Below are 16,960 nucleotides of genomic sequence, written 5' to 3'. Positions count from 1 at the left end.
TTCTTTTCTTTCCATTTTATGTTACTCGGATTATTTGGTTCTCTACTTCATTTTTGCAAATTAAGCAGATATCCAAAACTGCCTTATTTTTGTTGCAGATATCCATTTTAACTCTGAATTTTGTTTATATTTTATTTGTATATATAAATGTTTAATTCAAATATTTTTATTTTTTTATTTTTCAAAATTATACAATTTTTTAATATTTAATTATTATATTTTTAATTAAAATTTTAAATATCGACAACTTGATATATTTTTAATATTAATATAAATATATTTAATCTTTATAATTTAAATTACATAATATATATTTTAAGAGATTTTAGAAGGAAAAAAAAACCCAAGTAAATCTTTAAAAGAAATTCATATGGCATTGAACCTTGTTAACGATTCACGTTATTGATTAATTTTAAACTTTAAGTACGTTGATGTAGCAAACAAGTCTCTTATATGATGACATGGGAGGCAATCACTCGTCCATAATTATTATATTACTTAAATTCTTATATTGTGAATAATATATATTCAAGTGCAATTGAATTCACATTATCTTAAATAATATAATAGTATTCATATTAATTGAATCAAAACTTATTTGAACATTTAATTTTATATAAATGACTTTTTTAATCTCTTAATGATTGATTTAATTATTCAAACCCTACTAAAATACTAACATTAACTATTTTATTATTCTCTGTCACATTATCAAAATTTCAATATATATATAGTTAATATCAACATCTCAATAATAATAAAGTGATTAATTATTTAAATTATTTAACTAAGCAATAAAACATAAAATAATTAACATTAATTTAGAGACATCATTATTATTTCATCATATTTAAATCAATTTGACAAAATAATAACCACCGATAAATTTGAGGAACAAAAAGATCATAAGATTAGGCAAAATGAAGATATAATATGCAAGTTTTCTATTTTCTTACATTTACTTTAGAATGGAAATTCAATCTCTTAAATTACCAACTATACAGATGATTAAAAGCCTTTTCTTGTGCTCTTGATTCATGATGAAATGAGATCCCGGCATAAAACAAACCACCAAAATTCCAGCTTGGTTTAAAATGGAAATTAAATTACTCAAACCGTTTGATAAAACCAATAAACTCAATTAATTAAGAAAAAACACCCATTAATTCTCATGCTCAAAACTTCAACCTCAAATATTTATCCTCAGACTCGAATACGAGCTGAGAGTCTTCACTACTTATTATCAAATCCCAGGCTTCGTCTGGCAAACCACCCCACCTATTAATCGCATCTAACTCAATAACTTGAATTATTCGAGCTTAAACTAAAATTCAAATGTTTTTCGAACCGAACCCCAGTAATTCCTGGGTACGAACCCCTACATGAGATCAATTTTAGAACATAATTTCAGGATGGCAAATAATTTCTTCAAGGATCCGATTATAAAATTTTCGTTTAAAAAGCAATCAATGAAATAAACAAATAGTAATGCCTGGGTACGAACTAAACTACATCTGACAAAAATTGCCTATGAAAGATCCAAAAGTTGGTAAAAAAGAAAAGAGACGCATCGATGAATTGAATGTTCTTGTATGGTGAAAAGGAATTACCATAATCGTCACCCTCTTAACCAGAACCCGGAACTTGAATCCTCTATGCCTCAGGAGATAACCCTCTTAGCACCAGGAAGCTATTTTTGTTTCCTCTCTGCTTCTTGAAAGCAATTTACTTGATAAAAAGGAATCAGAAGAATAAACTGTCTCCAACAATGCTGTTAGATTTAACTCCCCTCTCATCTGAGATACTTTTTTCGGCTTCCTGGTTTGAGAAGGAAAACGGGTTCAGTATCTGTGTTAGGAGTCCGGTGATTCTATGTTAGACTTTGAATATGGTCATCTGAATTAGCTTCTACGTATCCTATAATCCAAGTGGTCTTTGCCTATACCCATTCCTCATCCTTTCCAGTAGTTTCTCTTTAGTTTTCCTCTTTTTCTCCATCTTCAACCGGTATCTTTCTTCCCTCTCCCTCTCGTAAATTCCTTGCCAATGTACTTCTCCCGTCAACGGCCACAACCACATCTTCCTTGGATTGTCATCATCGTCTGCAGCCTCAGCTAGATCTTCATCCATGGTCTTTAATAATGTGAAATTAAAATATCTAACCCACATAAATTCTTTCCGTTGTTCAACTGGATGTTGCTCTTCGAGCAAACCAGAGCGGGGCTCAATGTAGACCATCCTCCGCCCACTATGGTAAGCCCAAACATTGACCAAGTGTTCCAATACCCGACAGTAACATTGTTTTTTCTGCCCATTATTAAATAAACCAAGAAGAGCATCGTTAGATTAGACTCTCAATGAAACCTACAAATATTATAGGAACAAGGATTTGAACAGTGGTCCTGGATTCTTGGTGCAGTCATGTTTATCATAGTTACGGGCATAATGAATTTGTTGACCGTGAATATCAGTGGCAAAGAGAGCCGAAAATGTAGAGTTATGGCCATAACATCATGTTGTGGCTTCTATTTAAATCACTTATAGGAACAAAAGAGCTTACCTCAAGATACGTCGAACCAAGCAAGCACATATTGGGCTCACTAGAATTGGAATGCAAGGCATCAAGAGAATCAACAAACATCCTGCAGTTGAATTTATACAAGTTTTCAGTCATCATCAACTGTACTGTTCTCTGCAAGGATTTTGCAAGAGGATATAAGATGCAATACAATGAGTAGAAAACTCGTAAATTACCGTGAAAACATAATGAACTCCAAAAAGGACTTGGTTGGCATCACCCAGCTATGCAAGGAAGACCAGTGACCTTCGTCTTGGGGCATGGGAGGAAGAGCTTTCATATCTGATGGTATGTTATACATCTTGCGGAAGGCATTTTCAAAAGCAGTTCTACAGGCATTTAAAGCATTGAAGCTACTCATATAGTTTTCATATTATAATAAAAGTCATCTAAAATGCACGTAAATCTATTACAAGTTAAATCACAAAGCAGCAGTTGCATGTTGAGGTAACTCAGCCACTAACCTATGTGGACCTCATCCCCTCATCGAAAGTTTGGGGTTTCCATCTATGAATTATATGGACTTAAGTACTCCCATTTTATTAGCCAACTTTGGGAGTGTGGTTCGCCTAAGGTATCAGAGGTATCCACCTTATCCCTCAAATGCAATCATGCAGCCCACAAGGTGACAATAGAATAACAGTGCCCGCCTTGGGTTAGAATAAGCAGCACAAAGCCATAGCCCATGTAGGCAGCAGGACTGCGGAGCATGCCTGGATTTTTATGATCCTAATTGCATGGTCTGAGACTTGAATCCCTTCCTTGTGAGGTTTATTTGGAACTAAGCTCTCACATCCTAAAAATTAGCTTTTGGGGTGCGGTTCTCCTAAAAAGCTTATATCAATGGTCACCTCCAAGCCCATGAAACCTGACCGCCAGGTTCATAAGCAACAACTGTTGAGATTTGAATAAAACAGGCATGAAGTCCAGCCAATGATCACTGTGTATCTTTTCACTCACTGAAACTGATCTTGGCCCATTTTCAGGGAAAGAAAAACTGAACCCTAATCATGACCCCACCTATTTTGATTTTGGAAAAACAGCTTTTACGGCGAAAACTATAAAATGATGTTTTGCTTGGTGCCATATGTATAAGAATAATCAAAACGGTATCATGATGGCTGCAGCAGAGAGAATTTGGAAAAACTTTATGAGAAGTGCATCTTAACAGAGAAGAAATTAGGGGGAAAGCAACTTAACATAGAAGAGATAACCTCTATGATAGGGGCAGTGAAATAAAATAGAAGCAAGACCACTGGAATGGAAAGCAAATAAACTGAAATATTAATGATGGTCATTCTTCCACAGCTCTGGATTTCCTCCTTGAATATACATGTAAGGGAGGAGTTGTATCACTCTAATATCGACAACATGAAAAGATGGCAAGCAAAAGACCCTCACTCAACTTGTAAATTAAAGTGCAAATTCTGGCATCAGCAAGGTGTTACAGTGAATCTGTCCATCTATTATGCTTAACAATCATATATCCAACTGATATTAGGTGAAACAAACCTGCAGTGTCCAGAATTTAATATATCACACATCGACCAAAATGTAAGTGCATCACTGTTTCCTTCACCTCCACCATCAACATCAAGGCGCACCCAAAAGTACATTACATCTCCCTTACTTCTTTGTATAGTTTCTTCCAAAACTTTTTCAGCTTTTGTGGACAATGAAACCTATTTCAAGAAAAAGACTGTGAAGTCAATAATTGTATACTCTAAAAACTGATACTCATACACTTGAAGCAATAGGTACCAGAACGGAAGCAAAAATGGATCTCTTTAGTTTTAGGATCTTTTTCAAAAAAATTTCCCTTTGAACAGACTATGATGGTTTAAAGGTAATCGGTGGAATGGAAAGATGATAGCATACGAGAGTAAACCACTATTCGCTAAGTTATTTGGGAGTAGATGAGAGTAAAGTAAGGGAATTTTAAGCCATTATCATTTCAACTTAAGATAATTATTTCAATAAATATTGAGGGGTAAAATGGAAATCATTAAGCAGAATAATGTCCTCTAAAATCCTCCAGACTAGGGGGAATTAGAAAATGAGATCAATGGAGATTGGTTCACATTCCAACCTCCACTATTCGCTAAGTTTTTGGGAGTAGATGAGAGTAAAGTAAGGGAATTTTAAGCCATTATCATTTCAACTTAAGATAATTATTTCAATAAATATTGAGGGGTAAAATGGAAATCATTAAGCAGAATAATGTCCTCTAAAATCCTCCAGACTAGGGGGAATTAGAAAATGAGATCAATGGAGATTGGTTCACATTCCAACCTTCCGACAATACCCCGCATTACCTCTACCCTAAAACACACACACAAACTCACATCTAAAAAGGATAGAATTACCATTAATTCTCTTCGTCATGGTCTGTTCAAAAACCCCCACCCAAAAACAAAAAGAGTAAGAAAAGTGGACTGGTTCATAAAACTCCAGCTCATATTTTTTTTTGATAAAAATTGGAGGTCTCATTAAAAACTCCTTTCGTATTCGTCCACATACTAACAAGTATGTTAAAAAACATTGGAATGAAGAAAAGAGTACCTCATATTTCATTAAATAAAACACCCAGCACATTTGAAAACACGGAATACCCTCATGCAGGGATAGACACCATTAACTCCAGCTCATATTCAACACATCGAACGCAATATTAAACATCAATATAAGGAATACCTTCCTACCAGCAGCATGCCATGATTGAAAACCAATCCAAGGTCTCTTGTGAATGCTATCCACCCTATTTGCAATAGAGAACATTCCTCCAACTTCACATAATATATCCCTGTAGTAAGTGTCATTCAAAAGCGGAAGTCGGCCAACTGCATCCACATCATCTGATATCAACCTCCTTGTTCTTCTAGACTGGCATATAAAATGAATAGTTACAAAATGTAGAAAGTATTTCACATCATTTTTCAGTAGGCAGACAAAATAAAAAGGAAAGTTCCTCTAATAAAAGGAGAGAGGAGAAAAAGGAGCAGTAATGCTAATACATGAAATCAGCTATGCCTAAAAAGGTAGCCTACATTAAGGAAGAAGGATGGAGGTGAGGTTAGCAATGATGGTGGGTAAGTTAATATCCGTACAAAAAGTTCCCTCACATAGTAAAGTTGCAAGAAGACTAAAGTTACCCGATAATTACATAAAAGATCAAAGCATTTTCATCAAGAACCATATGAATATATTATTTATACAAAACATTTCTGCAGAGTGATTTCTCTTCATCAAATCACATCCAGCAGTTAAATAATAATTTCTCAATAAGAGGAACACTTATGAGAAGGTGATGAAGCATAAGAAATGTTAACTAAAAGATGAAATGTCAAATATGGATCAGGAGAAACTCACAAGACTTAGCCCACGGTACAACGATCCATGGTGCAAGAATGGCCAGGCCCCAGCTCCACTATAGATCTCATAAATGCATACATGTTGACCTGTCCTTTCTAGCTCTCCCTCATCTCTTTCGTTTGCTTCAAACCTCAGTTTTTCAGATTTCCGAGCATTTCGATATATCTCGTCCCACACACCAAGATCTCTCTCTGTTCTTTCATTAATCTATAGATTTAAGGGGAAAAGAAATATTTTTCACGTCACAATTATTCATGAGAATGTTTAGTAATGTTAGGGGAAAAGGCAGGGTGGGGAGAGTGCAAAACAAGGGGCTGTAATAGTTAAGTATATTATACCTCCTCCATTTCAACTCTTTCGTAATCTTCCAAATTCTCTATTTCCGTCACGAGATCCAGGTCTTGTTCAGTAAGGGCATCCTGATCCTGAATCTCAGCCCTATTCTTAGACTTGTCAATAATGTTTTTGGTGAATTCCTCCTCAAGGGCATGAACAACACTAGAATCTATGGAAATATCAATATTGCTGTGTTCTATTTCCTTCCTGAAAAGGTTCCACTCCCAGGATCCCTGCTTAAGTTCAGAAACAGAACCTGGCAGCAAAACATCTGATGGGAAATAAAGTAAATTCACCAGAAGGCTTGCATAACCAGTTATGCATTCCGATGCCAGAATGTTTTTAGCAAGCAGTCTTCCAGAAGAAGCAACAGTTTCAGCAAATCTAGAAAGTCTTCCATTCGATATCAGAAGTGAGAAAGTCCTCAATAGAGCATCAGGGTTATGTTTTTCGAAAAAAGCGCAATGCGTTCCATCAGCCACCTGCAATAAAAAAAGCAGCTTAAAATGTAATATGAATTGAAAGTCCCTCCATCTCTCTCTCTCTCTCACACACACACACAAACAAATCAGGAAGTAGGAACTAAGAGGAAAAAATTTAAATGGACCTACATATTTTTTTAAAATTGGAAAATTAGGTGCAATGACTGGGATTCCAAATGCCATGGCTCGGATAATTAATGGAGGGAAACCCTGTTCTTCTTGTGAGGAACCGTATAGAACAATATCAGCCATTAATAAAACTCCATTGGCATCACCATCCAAGCCATAATGCCTAACAGAGTCTTGAGTAAGTCCTAACCGTGATGCAACTTGCTGCACAGAAGCACAAGGTATGACATCAATATTGAACATAGTACTGAGGCAGCAAACTAGCCTCAATGAAGTGTGCTGAATACACATCATATATATAGAATAGAGGACAAAAGGAAAATTACATGACAGCTTCTTATGATATTCTGTCCAGACTCCAGATTTAGCAATCTTATTAATATTTCTAAACCTCTATCCTTCTAACAGTATATAAAAAATTGAAAGAGAAAAAAAGTTGGCCATACTAAAATTTGTAAAAGTGCGAGTCAAAAAGTGTAAAAGTATGAAAGACAAATTACAACTGAATGACTTAAGTTAGATATCCAAACTAAATAGCAAAATCTGGTATTCTCCTTTATTCCATGCAAAATCTGGTATCACTTTAATCGCACAAGTTTAGGCAATAAAGATTTCTTTCAATTCAAAATGGGAGCATCAATATGCACAACGGAAAGGTATAAAGAACTTGTGAATATATAATATTATATATACGATGCACATATCAATAGTTGGCTACCTGTAAAGCACCATTATATCCATCAGTAGAGTTACCACTCAAGAAAATAAATTTAAATGGCCCTTTCTCCTAGCCGTATCTTGGAGAGGTCCGATTTTTATTGCAACAGCATAGTCCCAGATCATCATAGAAGAAGAAAAACAACTAGAAACCAATATCATAAAAACCCATTGTCTTTTCTTAACTGATGCTTTGCATGGGTCTTACAGTAACTTTCAGCACCCCACACATCAACTGGCGATCCAGGAATTACATGGAAATTTCCAGTGTCTACCAAGCTATATAACATCTGATACGAGAAGGAATAGAAATTGAGAAACCACATAAATGCCTGCTAGAATGCCATAAAAAAAGTCTGTGGAGGCAGAATATCAGATTTACCGGTAGTGTAAAATCAGGGAACAGAATAACATTGGCCCTGGTAAAAGTAGTTTTCCAATTAGAAAAAAGATGCTCCAACCCCATCTCCTTATAGACAGGAAGTCGTTTTGCCAGAGTATCTTCTTGAATTATCCATATAAGTGGTACTGTATCAAAAGGCTCCTGCATAAGGCTGCATGCAGATATAGCTCACTAATGCATCTCAAACTAAAACATTAGAGGTGTCTGTAGTGTTCAGAAAGTTTCTGCATTCGTTAGATATAGTAAGCTAGATATAAAAATATACCTTGATATGGCCTCTTTTGCTTCAAGAGAATCAGCAATAACACCTTCAAACCTGTAGAAAATGCAATAAAACATATAAAATCAATGCCAAGTAAACAAAAAAAATTAGTAATCACAACAAACTGCAAATCCAGATAAAAACCAATACAAACACAATTGAGAGAAAAACAAAGCCGAAAGTGAATTCAAAATACAGGAATTAGATAACATACAGAGACCAATCAATATGAGAAAATTGATCTGGACCTAAAACTGAAAATTTAGCACTTAGGTTCTCCCATATTGCCCGTGCTTCGCCACTTCCTATTGCATAAATCTGTCAATTTGACATTGTAAGGATCCATAACATCTTCTGAAATAATCAGTAGGGAAACATAAAACTTTCATGCCTAAGCTGTTAGAAAGCAGAAATGTGTGTACATACTACTAAAACTTCCATCGTACAACGGAAGTTAGAGAAGATGTGTGTATCATAAAATCAGTTGCATGAGCATATTCGAAAAATAGCAGCACTAATGGAAATATTTTTTTAAATAAATTCACCTCAAATACATAGCCAAGCCTCTGAAGACTCTTTACCACAGTCACCAGCATCAACGATTGTGGGTTTTTCTTCATGTTCCCCAAAATCTGTCAATTATGAAAGATGCACAATGTAAATGCAAAACTCAAACCACTCGAAATAGAGAAATAACATAAAGAAGCTGTGTATTTTATACAATGTGTGGGCTGAATGATGCTAAATGACTTAAACCAATGTTGTGTCAAGGACTTAAGGCGCGCTGTAGACGCTAGAACTCTCATATTTCCTTGGGCACAAGGCAGAAGTAAAAAAATGCTCGCATAAGTCATATAAAGCACAATATGTCAATATGTATACATAATAAGCTTAAGATATATGGTTATGAATTTTTTTTATAAGAATTTCAGGCCTCATTAAAAACCCGCTTCTTGATTAATGGATCTTTTAGGAAAGCTCCTTAATCAGCGGAAGGTGGAAAAGAGTGCCTTAGGATTTTATTAATCAAAGACAAAGTACATAAAATACAGCCATAAGACAAACTAACAAAACCTAAAAAATTATAGAACGTAGAAAGCAAACCCCAATGCGACCAGACCTCCCTTAAACAACACCAAAACTGACTCAGCCCCAACAACCTCAATAGACCACCAACCTACTGAAAAACCTCTAAGGCAACCTTCATCATCATCCAATCCCTGTTTAGCTAAAGTATCAGCCTCACAATTGCAGCTCCTCGGGATATGTCTAATAATAATCTCCCTCTCCAAGATTAGGGAAGCAATTTTCTGAACCAACGAACTAAAAAAAACGGAGATGATGTCGGCAGCAAAATCCAATCCACTACTGATTTACAATCACTCTCTATAATTAACCTTCCCTTCCTCGCCCAATCCGACGAGAGAAAAAAGTCAATGCCTTTCTCAATGGCTTTCAGCTCAGCAAGTGCTATATATGGTTATGATAATAAACTCTAAAAGTGTGGTCTGGTTTATCTGCAAAACACGCAATTTTTTGGTTCGCCAATTTGCATGATTTCTTCATGGTTCCATGTTTTCCGTTTAATACTCAAATATTGGTAGAGTTCAATACTATCCTCCATACTAGTAAAGGTACATCTAATGGAAAAGGTGAAAAAATTATAAATTAAAGAGAACTTCAATTAAATGGGCGTTTCTATGTCCATCGCCTACAAAAAAGTGTGTGTAGGCACAAAAGGCGTGTGTTTGATCAAATACAGATCCAAGGTGCCTTTTTTTTTATTAATGCTAAGGCAAAGGAGTAGGCATGGCTAGATGCATGCCTTCACAACACTGCTTAAAACATCTCCATTCTAACCAATCAATTGATAGGCATATAATATCAGTATAACTTTCAACATCTTTTCATTCAAATACTTAAGTTTCCATGAAATAGAAGATTCTCTTTGAAGGTATGGTCTACTGAAGAATCAAAACTTTGGCAATATTCTCGTAACTGCTTTCTAACAAATCAGTCAAGTAAAACCGGTTTATCTTTACTGGCCTTCCTTTGCAGGAAGGAGCAAACAGTCAGGAACTTATATTTTCTTAAAATTATCACCTCTACGAAAATCAGTGTTGTCAAGTCGTGCACCAGCACCTTACGCACTAGACAACAAAAGCACCTCAAACCCTTTGAGGCGAGGCCTATTTGCTCAGGCAAGCGTTAGGCAACAGAAAGAAAAATAAATAAGAACTTTTGTAAAGCGATAAGAATAAAAAATAATCTACCTTCTTGATATACATGAACCCGGAAATTGGATCTTACCTTGAGTTTCTAAGAGGGATGTCCCAGATCTTATACTAAAGAAGATTCCTTTTATCTTTTTCATTTTTCTATGGATATTACCTTCTCTCTAAAAATTAGGCGTTTTCAAAAAATTTATTTCTTTATCCTTTGCATATCTCTTAGATGGCGAGTCAGGTGTGAAGATCTGTTGGGAAAAATTGCATTACAGTGATCATTTTCAATATTTCAAAGTGTCTTCATCACCAAGGTCTCTGGTTATTATTCGATAAATATGGCGAGGTGGTTGATTCTTTCATCCCTAAAAAAAAGCAAGGGAGGAAGTAGGTTTGGCTTTGTTCGCTTCACCAGATTGAAGGACGCGAGGAAGGCTATCAACTGTGTTGATAGATCTTGGATTCAAGGTATTAAAGTTAGATTTCATGGCGAGATTTCAACCTCGTGAAGAATTCTAGAGAAAGAAGTTTTCGGGTCCAAAACCAGCTGAGGTTAAGAGTAAAGTGGAGGATGATTCTCACTCAGAGGATCCCATTGTCGGTGTTGTTGACGAGGAGAAGCTCTTAACTCTCAGAAATAGCTTGGTAGGTTGGTGCAGAATTTTTTTCAAAATGAAAGAGTTGGATGCTCTTATGCACAAGGAAGGCATATTAGGTTCGAAAATTATGAGGTTAAGTGGTTTAGCAATTTTAATCATTTTTGAAGATGAAGAGAGTAGGGATTATGCTCTTAATAATCAGATTGGGGCGTTGAAAAATTGTTTTGACAAAGTAGAAGTGTGGTCGGAAAATTTTCAGTGCAGCAGCCGTCGGGCATGGCTATCGTGCAAAGGGATCCCACTGTTTGTGTGGAGTCATTCCACCTTCATAAACATTGCAAACAAATGGGGAGAACTCATCTCCATTGAGGAAGGGACCTTAAATCCTGGCTCGTTTGATAGGGCATTGTTTCAGATAACTACGAACTGCCAAGCTCGAGTGGAAGATTACTTAGATTTGAAAGTTGGGGACCGGATCTATACATTATATGTTTTTGAGTTTGAACCTTGTTTCAGCCCAGAATCTGTCTGGGTAGATTCGTCCTTGATGGAAAAGGCGGTTGCCTACCCGTTATCCACGGTGGGGGAACTTGTTGGTGACTCGCTAGTTAAGCCTTCCGAGATGGAGGATTGTGCTGAGGAAGCAGGAAGAAGCGTGAACTCATCGGAGGAGAAGATATCCGAGCGGTGTTCTGAGGAAGAAGATAGTTTATTATGTTGTATGGGGAACAGGACTAGGGGCAGCAACTTGTCGGGTGAGGATGAGGAGGAAAGGAACATAGAGGAGGAATTAATTATGGGACTGAGGAATATTGTTGCTGATCAGGGGATGATACAAACGAAATTGAGGAAGTAGTGGAACACGAGGAAGTGCTGGACCACGCGGAGAGAGAGATAGAAAATGACAAAAGGAAAAGTTGTGAGACTGCACATGCTTATGAGGGAATGAAGGATTATTTAATAGATTTCCCCATGTTGGATGGTCGGGTAGAGTCAAAGGTGGGGGAGGATGTGATTAATGTGAGCCTTTCAAATAATTGTGCATTCCAAAGATCCAAGGGTGAGGCCAGGCAGAAACGGAGAGCAAAGGAGGCGAGAAACAATAATTACAGCTCTCTCCAAATATTTCAAGATAATTATTCGGCTCCCCAATGGACATCTAGAGACTGTCGCAGTAGGATTAATCAGAGTAAGGTGCAACGAGAGGAAGATTTGTCTGAACTTGAAGGCTCACGAGTGTTTCTGATTTCGGAACATTATATCTGTGGAAGGATTGAAAGATACAATATGTAGTGAATAGTTTTCGGGGACTCGAATATGATTTTTGAGTTTGGAGTTGGAGGTTCGGATGGTCTCCGATGTCAAGTCGAGTAATTAGTAGCTGATTGGCAGATAGAGTTTTTTCGAAGTTTTTTTGAAGTTTGTTTTGATCATCTATTATCGTGTGTAAGCTCATGGCTGTAGTGTTTGAATTTGGCTTATATGGTTTGTGTCAGCTGATATATTTGGCTTCTATTATAGTTGTATTGTGTTGTATTTCGGGCCAAATTTTGGCTTTATGTTTGGTGAGTCATTTAGAGCTGTTGGAAGATGTGTATTTGGCAGCAAGGTATGGGCAGGGAATGGGATTGCTCGGTGGGGGATGGGCAACAGCCCCGATTTGTGTGTTCGTGGAGCAGCAGGGCATGGGTGATGGGGAATCGAGCTGCACGTGGGATGTAGGGCTGCTGGGCGTTGTGTGTTGGGGCGCAGCAATATGGTATGGGCATCAACCACCTTCACGTGGGTGGCATGAGCACTAGCATGGGCAAGATTAAAAATGTTCACTGGGTGTTGTTGGGTGTGTTTCGGGTTATTGTAAGGGGATTGTTTGTTTTAAACTTTTTGTAATCTTTTCTTATTAATAAATTTTGAGGCATTATTTTCCTCCTTCCACTGATTAAGGAACACCGATTGGTGTTCCGTTAATCATGAGGGGGGTTTTAACGAGGCCTCCATTTCCTATCAAATAAATAAATAAACATGAACCATAAGGAAATCATGTATACTGGACTAATAAAAAAGTTTTTGGATGTTCCTTGAATCATCTAGACCACAATTTAGAGTTTATATCCACAAAACTAGCTTCATTTCTAATTTGAAATATACCTAATTGATTGTTTAGCAAGACATTTTTTAAGAATTTGGTAAACCAATGAAAATGAAAATTCATTGAAAATTTCATAACACTAAAATTTTCTTCGGCCAAGCCACTACCTACATTTAGAAATCTAAAATAAAAGAATATAAAACTTTAATAAGCTAATCCAAAATCATAAACTACCAACAGAGAGAGAAACAAATAAATAAATATAAGCATCTGATTACAAACTGAATTATGAACTTTAAGTGAACTTAACATACAAATGAAATATAAACATCTGAAATACTAATTCCGAACCAAATATGAAATTGCAATCAATTAATCCAATTGTAAAAAGAAAATTGAAAAAAATGCGACTTACAACGGCAAGTCTTGGGCCGCGAATTCCGAGCTTATTTGTCGATCTCATCGGATCAAGTCCACCGCCTTCGGCGCGCAGCCTCGAGCTCCCTGCGGGCATAAACTTCAACGAGCTCCCAAACCTCATCCCTTCTCTGATAGACCTCCTCCAACTCCTCTCTCCTCCTTGCCTAAACAACATCACCGTGATCGAACTCTGCATCACCATTGATGCCACAGCAAAAGCGAACACGGAGAAAAATATCAAAAAATAAAACAAATAAATGCCTCGAAAAGGGATGTGCAATAATCCTTTCCGGTTAAACCGGGCGCGGTTTCGAACTGAAGGCCGTTCGACAAGAGAATATTGTTTGGTTCGGTCCCGACTGTGACCGGGATTTCTTTTGAGAGGAAACCGATCGCGGATCGAGTAGAGTCCTTGATCGTTGTTATTGTTGCTGTCACTGTTGTTGATGGCGTTATTTTTTCCATTTTCGTTGTCATCGCCGTCTAGTCTCGGAGGAGACGAGTTTCGGCCCATAGGAAGTGAATCCTTCTTTACTTTCCTTTTTCAAGAATGGAGAAATCGAGTTGTTAGAAGTATTTTTAGGGATATATGATTTTTTTTTTCTTTTTTCTTTTTTCCAGGAAGAAACGGTAGTAGAAGTTCACGCTCCAATAATAAAACGCGTCAGACTATTTGTTTTTTCTCTTGATATCGAAAGGTTCAAATATATTATCCCTATTATATTCGAGTACTTAAATAATGTTTCTTAAAAAAAATATTTAAATTTGTTAAATATTTTAATTTAATAAAAATTATTTCAAAATAACATTTTTAAAATCAACAATGAATTCAGATAATTTATTTCGTTACACGTAATAGTAAATTAGATTCAAATAATTGATATATATATATATATGAATATACTGTAAAAATAAAATATATTAAAATAATTCATATTTGAGAGTTAATATCCGTATATTTTCGCGGTTAATTGTGAATTTAACTATAATTTGAATTCATAATATTCTAATTTTTCAAATGAAAATTTATTTTTATAAACATTTGAATTCATATTATCAATTGTTATCAATAGACTTTGTTAAACAAATTTAAATTGATACGATGATTTCTCTAGTTATTAAAAGTTTCAAAAATATATATTTAATATTAATTTTATGTATTTTATAATTAGTTTTAAATAAAAATAAAATAAATTTGAATTAAAACTTCATTATTAAAAAATGATAAAATATTATTCCATTTTGTCTATATCTATGTTCGAGTATTGTTGAGCTAGACTTATTCAATCGTTTAAAGTTGAGCTCGATTCGTGAGCTTAAAATTGGCAAGCTCGAGACGAACTCAAAATTAAAAATTGAAGTTCGACTCGAGTTCGAAAAACTTAAACTCAAAATATTCTCAGACTTAGCACGAATGAAACTTGAACTCCCACATGAACAAGTATATGAAAATTTTATATTATATTTTAAAAAAACATATAAGTGTTATTATTATTATTAATTTAATTTAAAAATTAAAAATATAATGTATCAATTTTTGAGTTGTTTGTGAACTTTTTGAATTAAATATTAAATAATTCGTTCGGTTCGTTTAGAACTCCAATAGAGTTCAAGTTCGAGCCAAGTCTATTTAAATCGAGTGTTGACCGAACTTTGACTGAATTAAACTCAAATAATTTATGATATGACTTGTCTCATTTACAATCTTAATTTGACCTATAATTTTTTCAAACGTGAAATACTTTATTGATTCAATTTTTTACATGACTTTTTTTTGGTAAATAAAGAAAAGTGTAGATGCTCGTTTTGTCTGGGGTTCTCGTTCTAGTTGTTATTTTGTTTTTTTTATTCTCTAGTTTTTTTATCGAGTCTTGTATATCTATTAGTTTATTATTGGTATGTGTGTTTAATTACGTATTGACCGTTTTTTTTATTTATATGAGTAGTTATGTTTGTGGTCCTGTAAATATATATATATATATTTATATATATATGCATTATGGGTATATGAATTAATATGCATGATAAATGGACTTACTAAGTCTTTTATTGTTACAGGCCCGAATTGCCAACATATTACAACAATACCCAAACTAATGAAGAGCTCAACAACCCAATTGTAGAGACCCTAAGCCGTTAGGGTTTTCTATCCCAGCTTCCAGCGCCGCAATATGAAGGCCGTTGGATCTGTCATCAGGATCCAACGGCTCACAACGTCCCAAGCATCCCGAGCCAGCGTGCACAGATGCTCCCAGAACTCCAAGACAGTGCGCGAACCAACCGAGTGCTACCCACGTGAAGTCCCTCGGGGCTGTTCCCCATCACCCGTGCCTAGGCAGCTGAAGCCCCGTGACCAGTTCGCACCCGTGACTTGCAAGCACACCAAGCAAGGAGCAGAACGAAAGGCACAGAAAACAGAAAGAAAAATCAACTAGATATAGCAGTGAAAATGAAATCGATGAGGGGGAGATATCATCAACTATCAAGGGAAAATCCACCACTAGAGTCTAAAACCCATTACCAAATCGAGAACCAAAAAAGGATCCCTCAACAGAAAAGCATTCTAATCATCCGTCAGTGATCAAGGGAACCAAAAATAAAACGTGAAATACCTAGAGAGTCATCTAAACAGCCAGAGAGCAAAACGAAAGTAAAATAAACTTACCCTCTCGATCCAGTAGCTTCGTCGCCTTGTCTAGGAATCCATACCTCGTATGTGAGAATGTAAAACCCTCTGTCTCCAATTGATTTCGAGTCGTGCATGTCAGTTTTAGGCCTGTGGCTTCAGGGATTTGAGGGATCTGGTGTTGGGTACGAGCGAAGTGGAATAGAATAGGGGTCTCGAAGTAGTTTGGGGTTAAGTTTTCAGGATGGGGATGGGTTTTAGGTGGTTATCTGTTTAGGTTAGTCACCGGGGCTTCTTCGTCGGAGCCGTTGCTACAGCGGGGGCCGGGGTTTCGCTTAAGCTAAGGTCGAGAGAGAGGGGGAGAGGAAAGAGAGCGGTGGGGGCTCTTCTTGTCTAGGCTGAAGAGAAATGAAATTAGGGTAAAAAATTTACCCTAATATCCCATATATTAAAACGCCAAAACGACGTCGTTTAGATCCCCCCCAAAACGGCAGCGTTCTGATAGCTGAGGGAATCTGTGTTTTGAGATTTTTAGGGAGTAACTGTGTGCGTGGCCATCCCAACTTTGTTTCTTTTCGATTGGTCCTTAAGCTGAATTTTATTGTCATTTTAATTTTGTCCCCTGACTTTCAGTGTATTTCATTTTAGTCCAGTTACATGTTAGGGCTATTTCGTTTTGTTTTTACATTGGATGTGTAATTTTGAAAGCTTTCAATTTGGTC

General features: G+C 36.1%; 1 protein-coding gene across 1 annotated transcript; it reads right to left on the bottom strand.

Annotated features, from left to right (window-relative positions):
- Positions 1-1,551: 1,551 nt before the first annotated feature.
- On the bottom strand, positions 1,552-14,176 carry LOC120219131. Its single transcript, XM_039215996.1, has 12 exons — positions 13,608-14,176; positions 8,825-8,911; positions 8,494-8,597; positions 8,283-8,333; positions 7,997-8,168; positions 6,289-7,101; positions 5,948-6,157; positions 5,273-5,461; positions 4,091-4,260; positions 2,755-2,907; positions 2,561-2,642; positions 1,552-2,307 (listed from the first exon to the last, which is right to left on the bottom strand). The coding sequence occupies exons 1-12, from the start codon at positions 14,124-14,126 to the stop codon at positions 1,918-1,920; spliced, it is 2,940 nt and encodes a 979-aa protein (XP_039071927.1). The 5' UTR covers positions 14,127-14,176; the 3' UTR covers positions 1,552-1,917.
- Between the last annotated feature and the right edge of the window lie 2,784 nt (positions 14,177-16,960).

Source organism: Hibiscus syriacus, unplaced genomic scaffold (assembly GCF_006381635.1).
Source record: "Hibiscus syriacus cultivar Baekdansim isolate YM2019G1 unplaced genomic scaffold, ASM638163v2 tig00110204_pilon, whole genome shotgun sequence".
In the NCBI taxonomy this organism is placed as follows: Eukaryota; Viridiplantae; Streptophyta; class Magnoliopsida; order Malvales; family Malvaceae; genus Hibiscus; species Hibiscus syriacus.
Note: the sequence above shows the minus strand (reverse complement) of the source record. Positions and strands in the feature narration are given on the sequence as shown.

What these genes read in the sequence shown, in the direction of transcription:
- LOC120219131 (XM_039215996.1), bottom strand. Translation starts at nt 14,126, where the DNA reads ATGGGCCGAAACTCGTCTCCTCCGAGACTAGACGGCGATGACAACGAA. An exon ending in GGCATGCTGCTGGTAGGAAG is followed by an intron (nt 4,261 to 5,272) that starts GTATTCCTTATA and finishes TTCTTGAAATAG; the next exon opens with GTTTCATTGTCCACAAAAGC. An exon ending in TTAAATTCTGGACACTGCAG is followed by an intron (nt 2,908 to 4,090) that starts GTTTGTTTCACC and finishes AAATGCCTGTAG; the next exon opens with AACTGCTTTTGAAAATGCCT.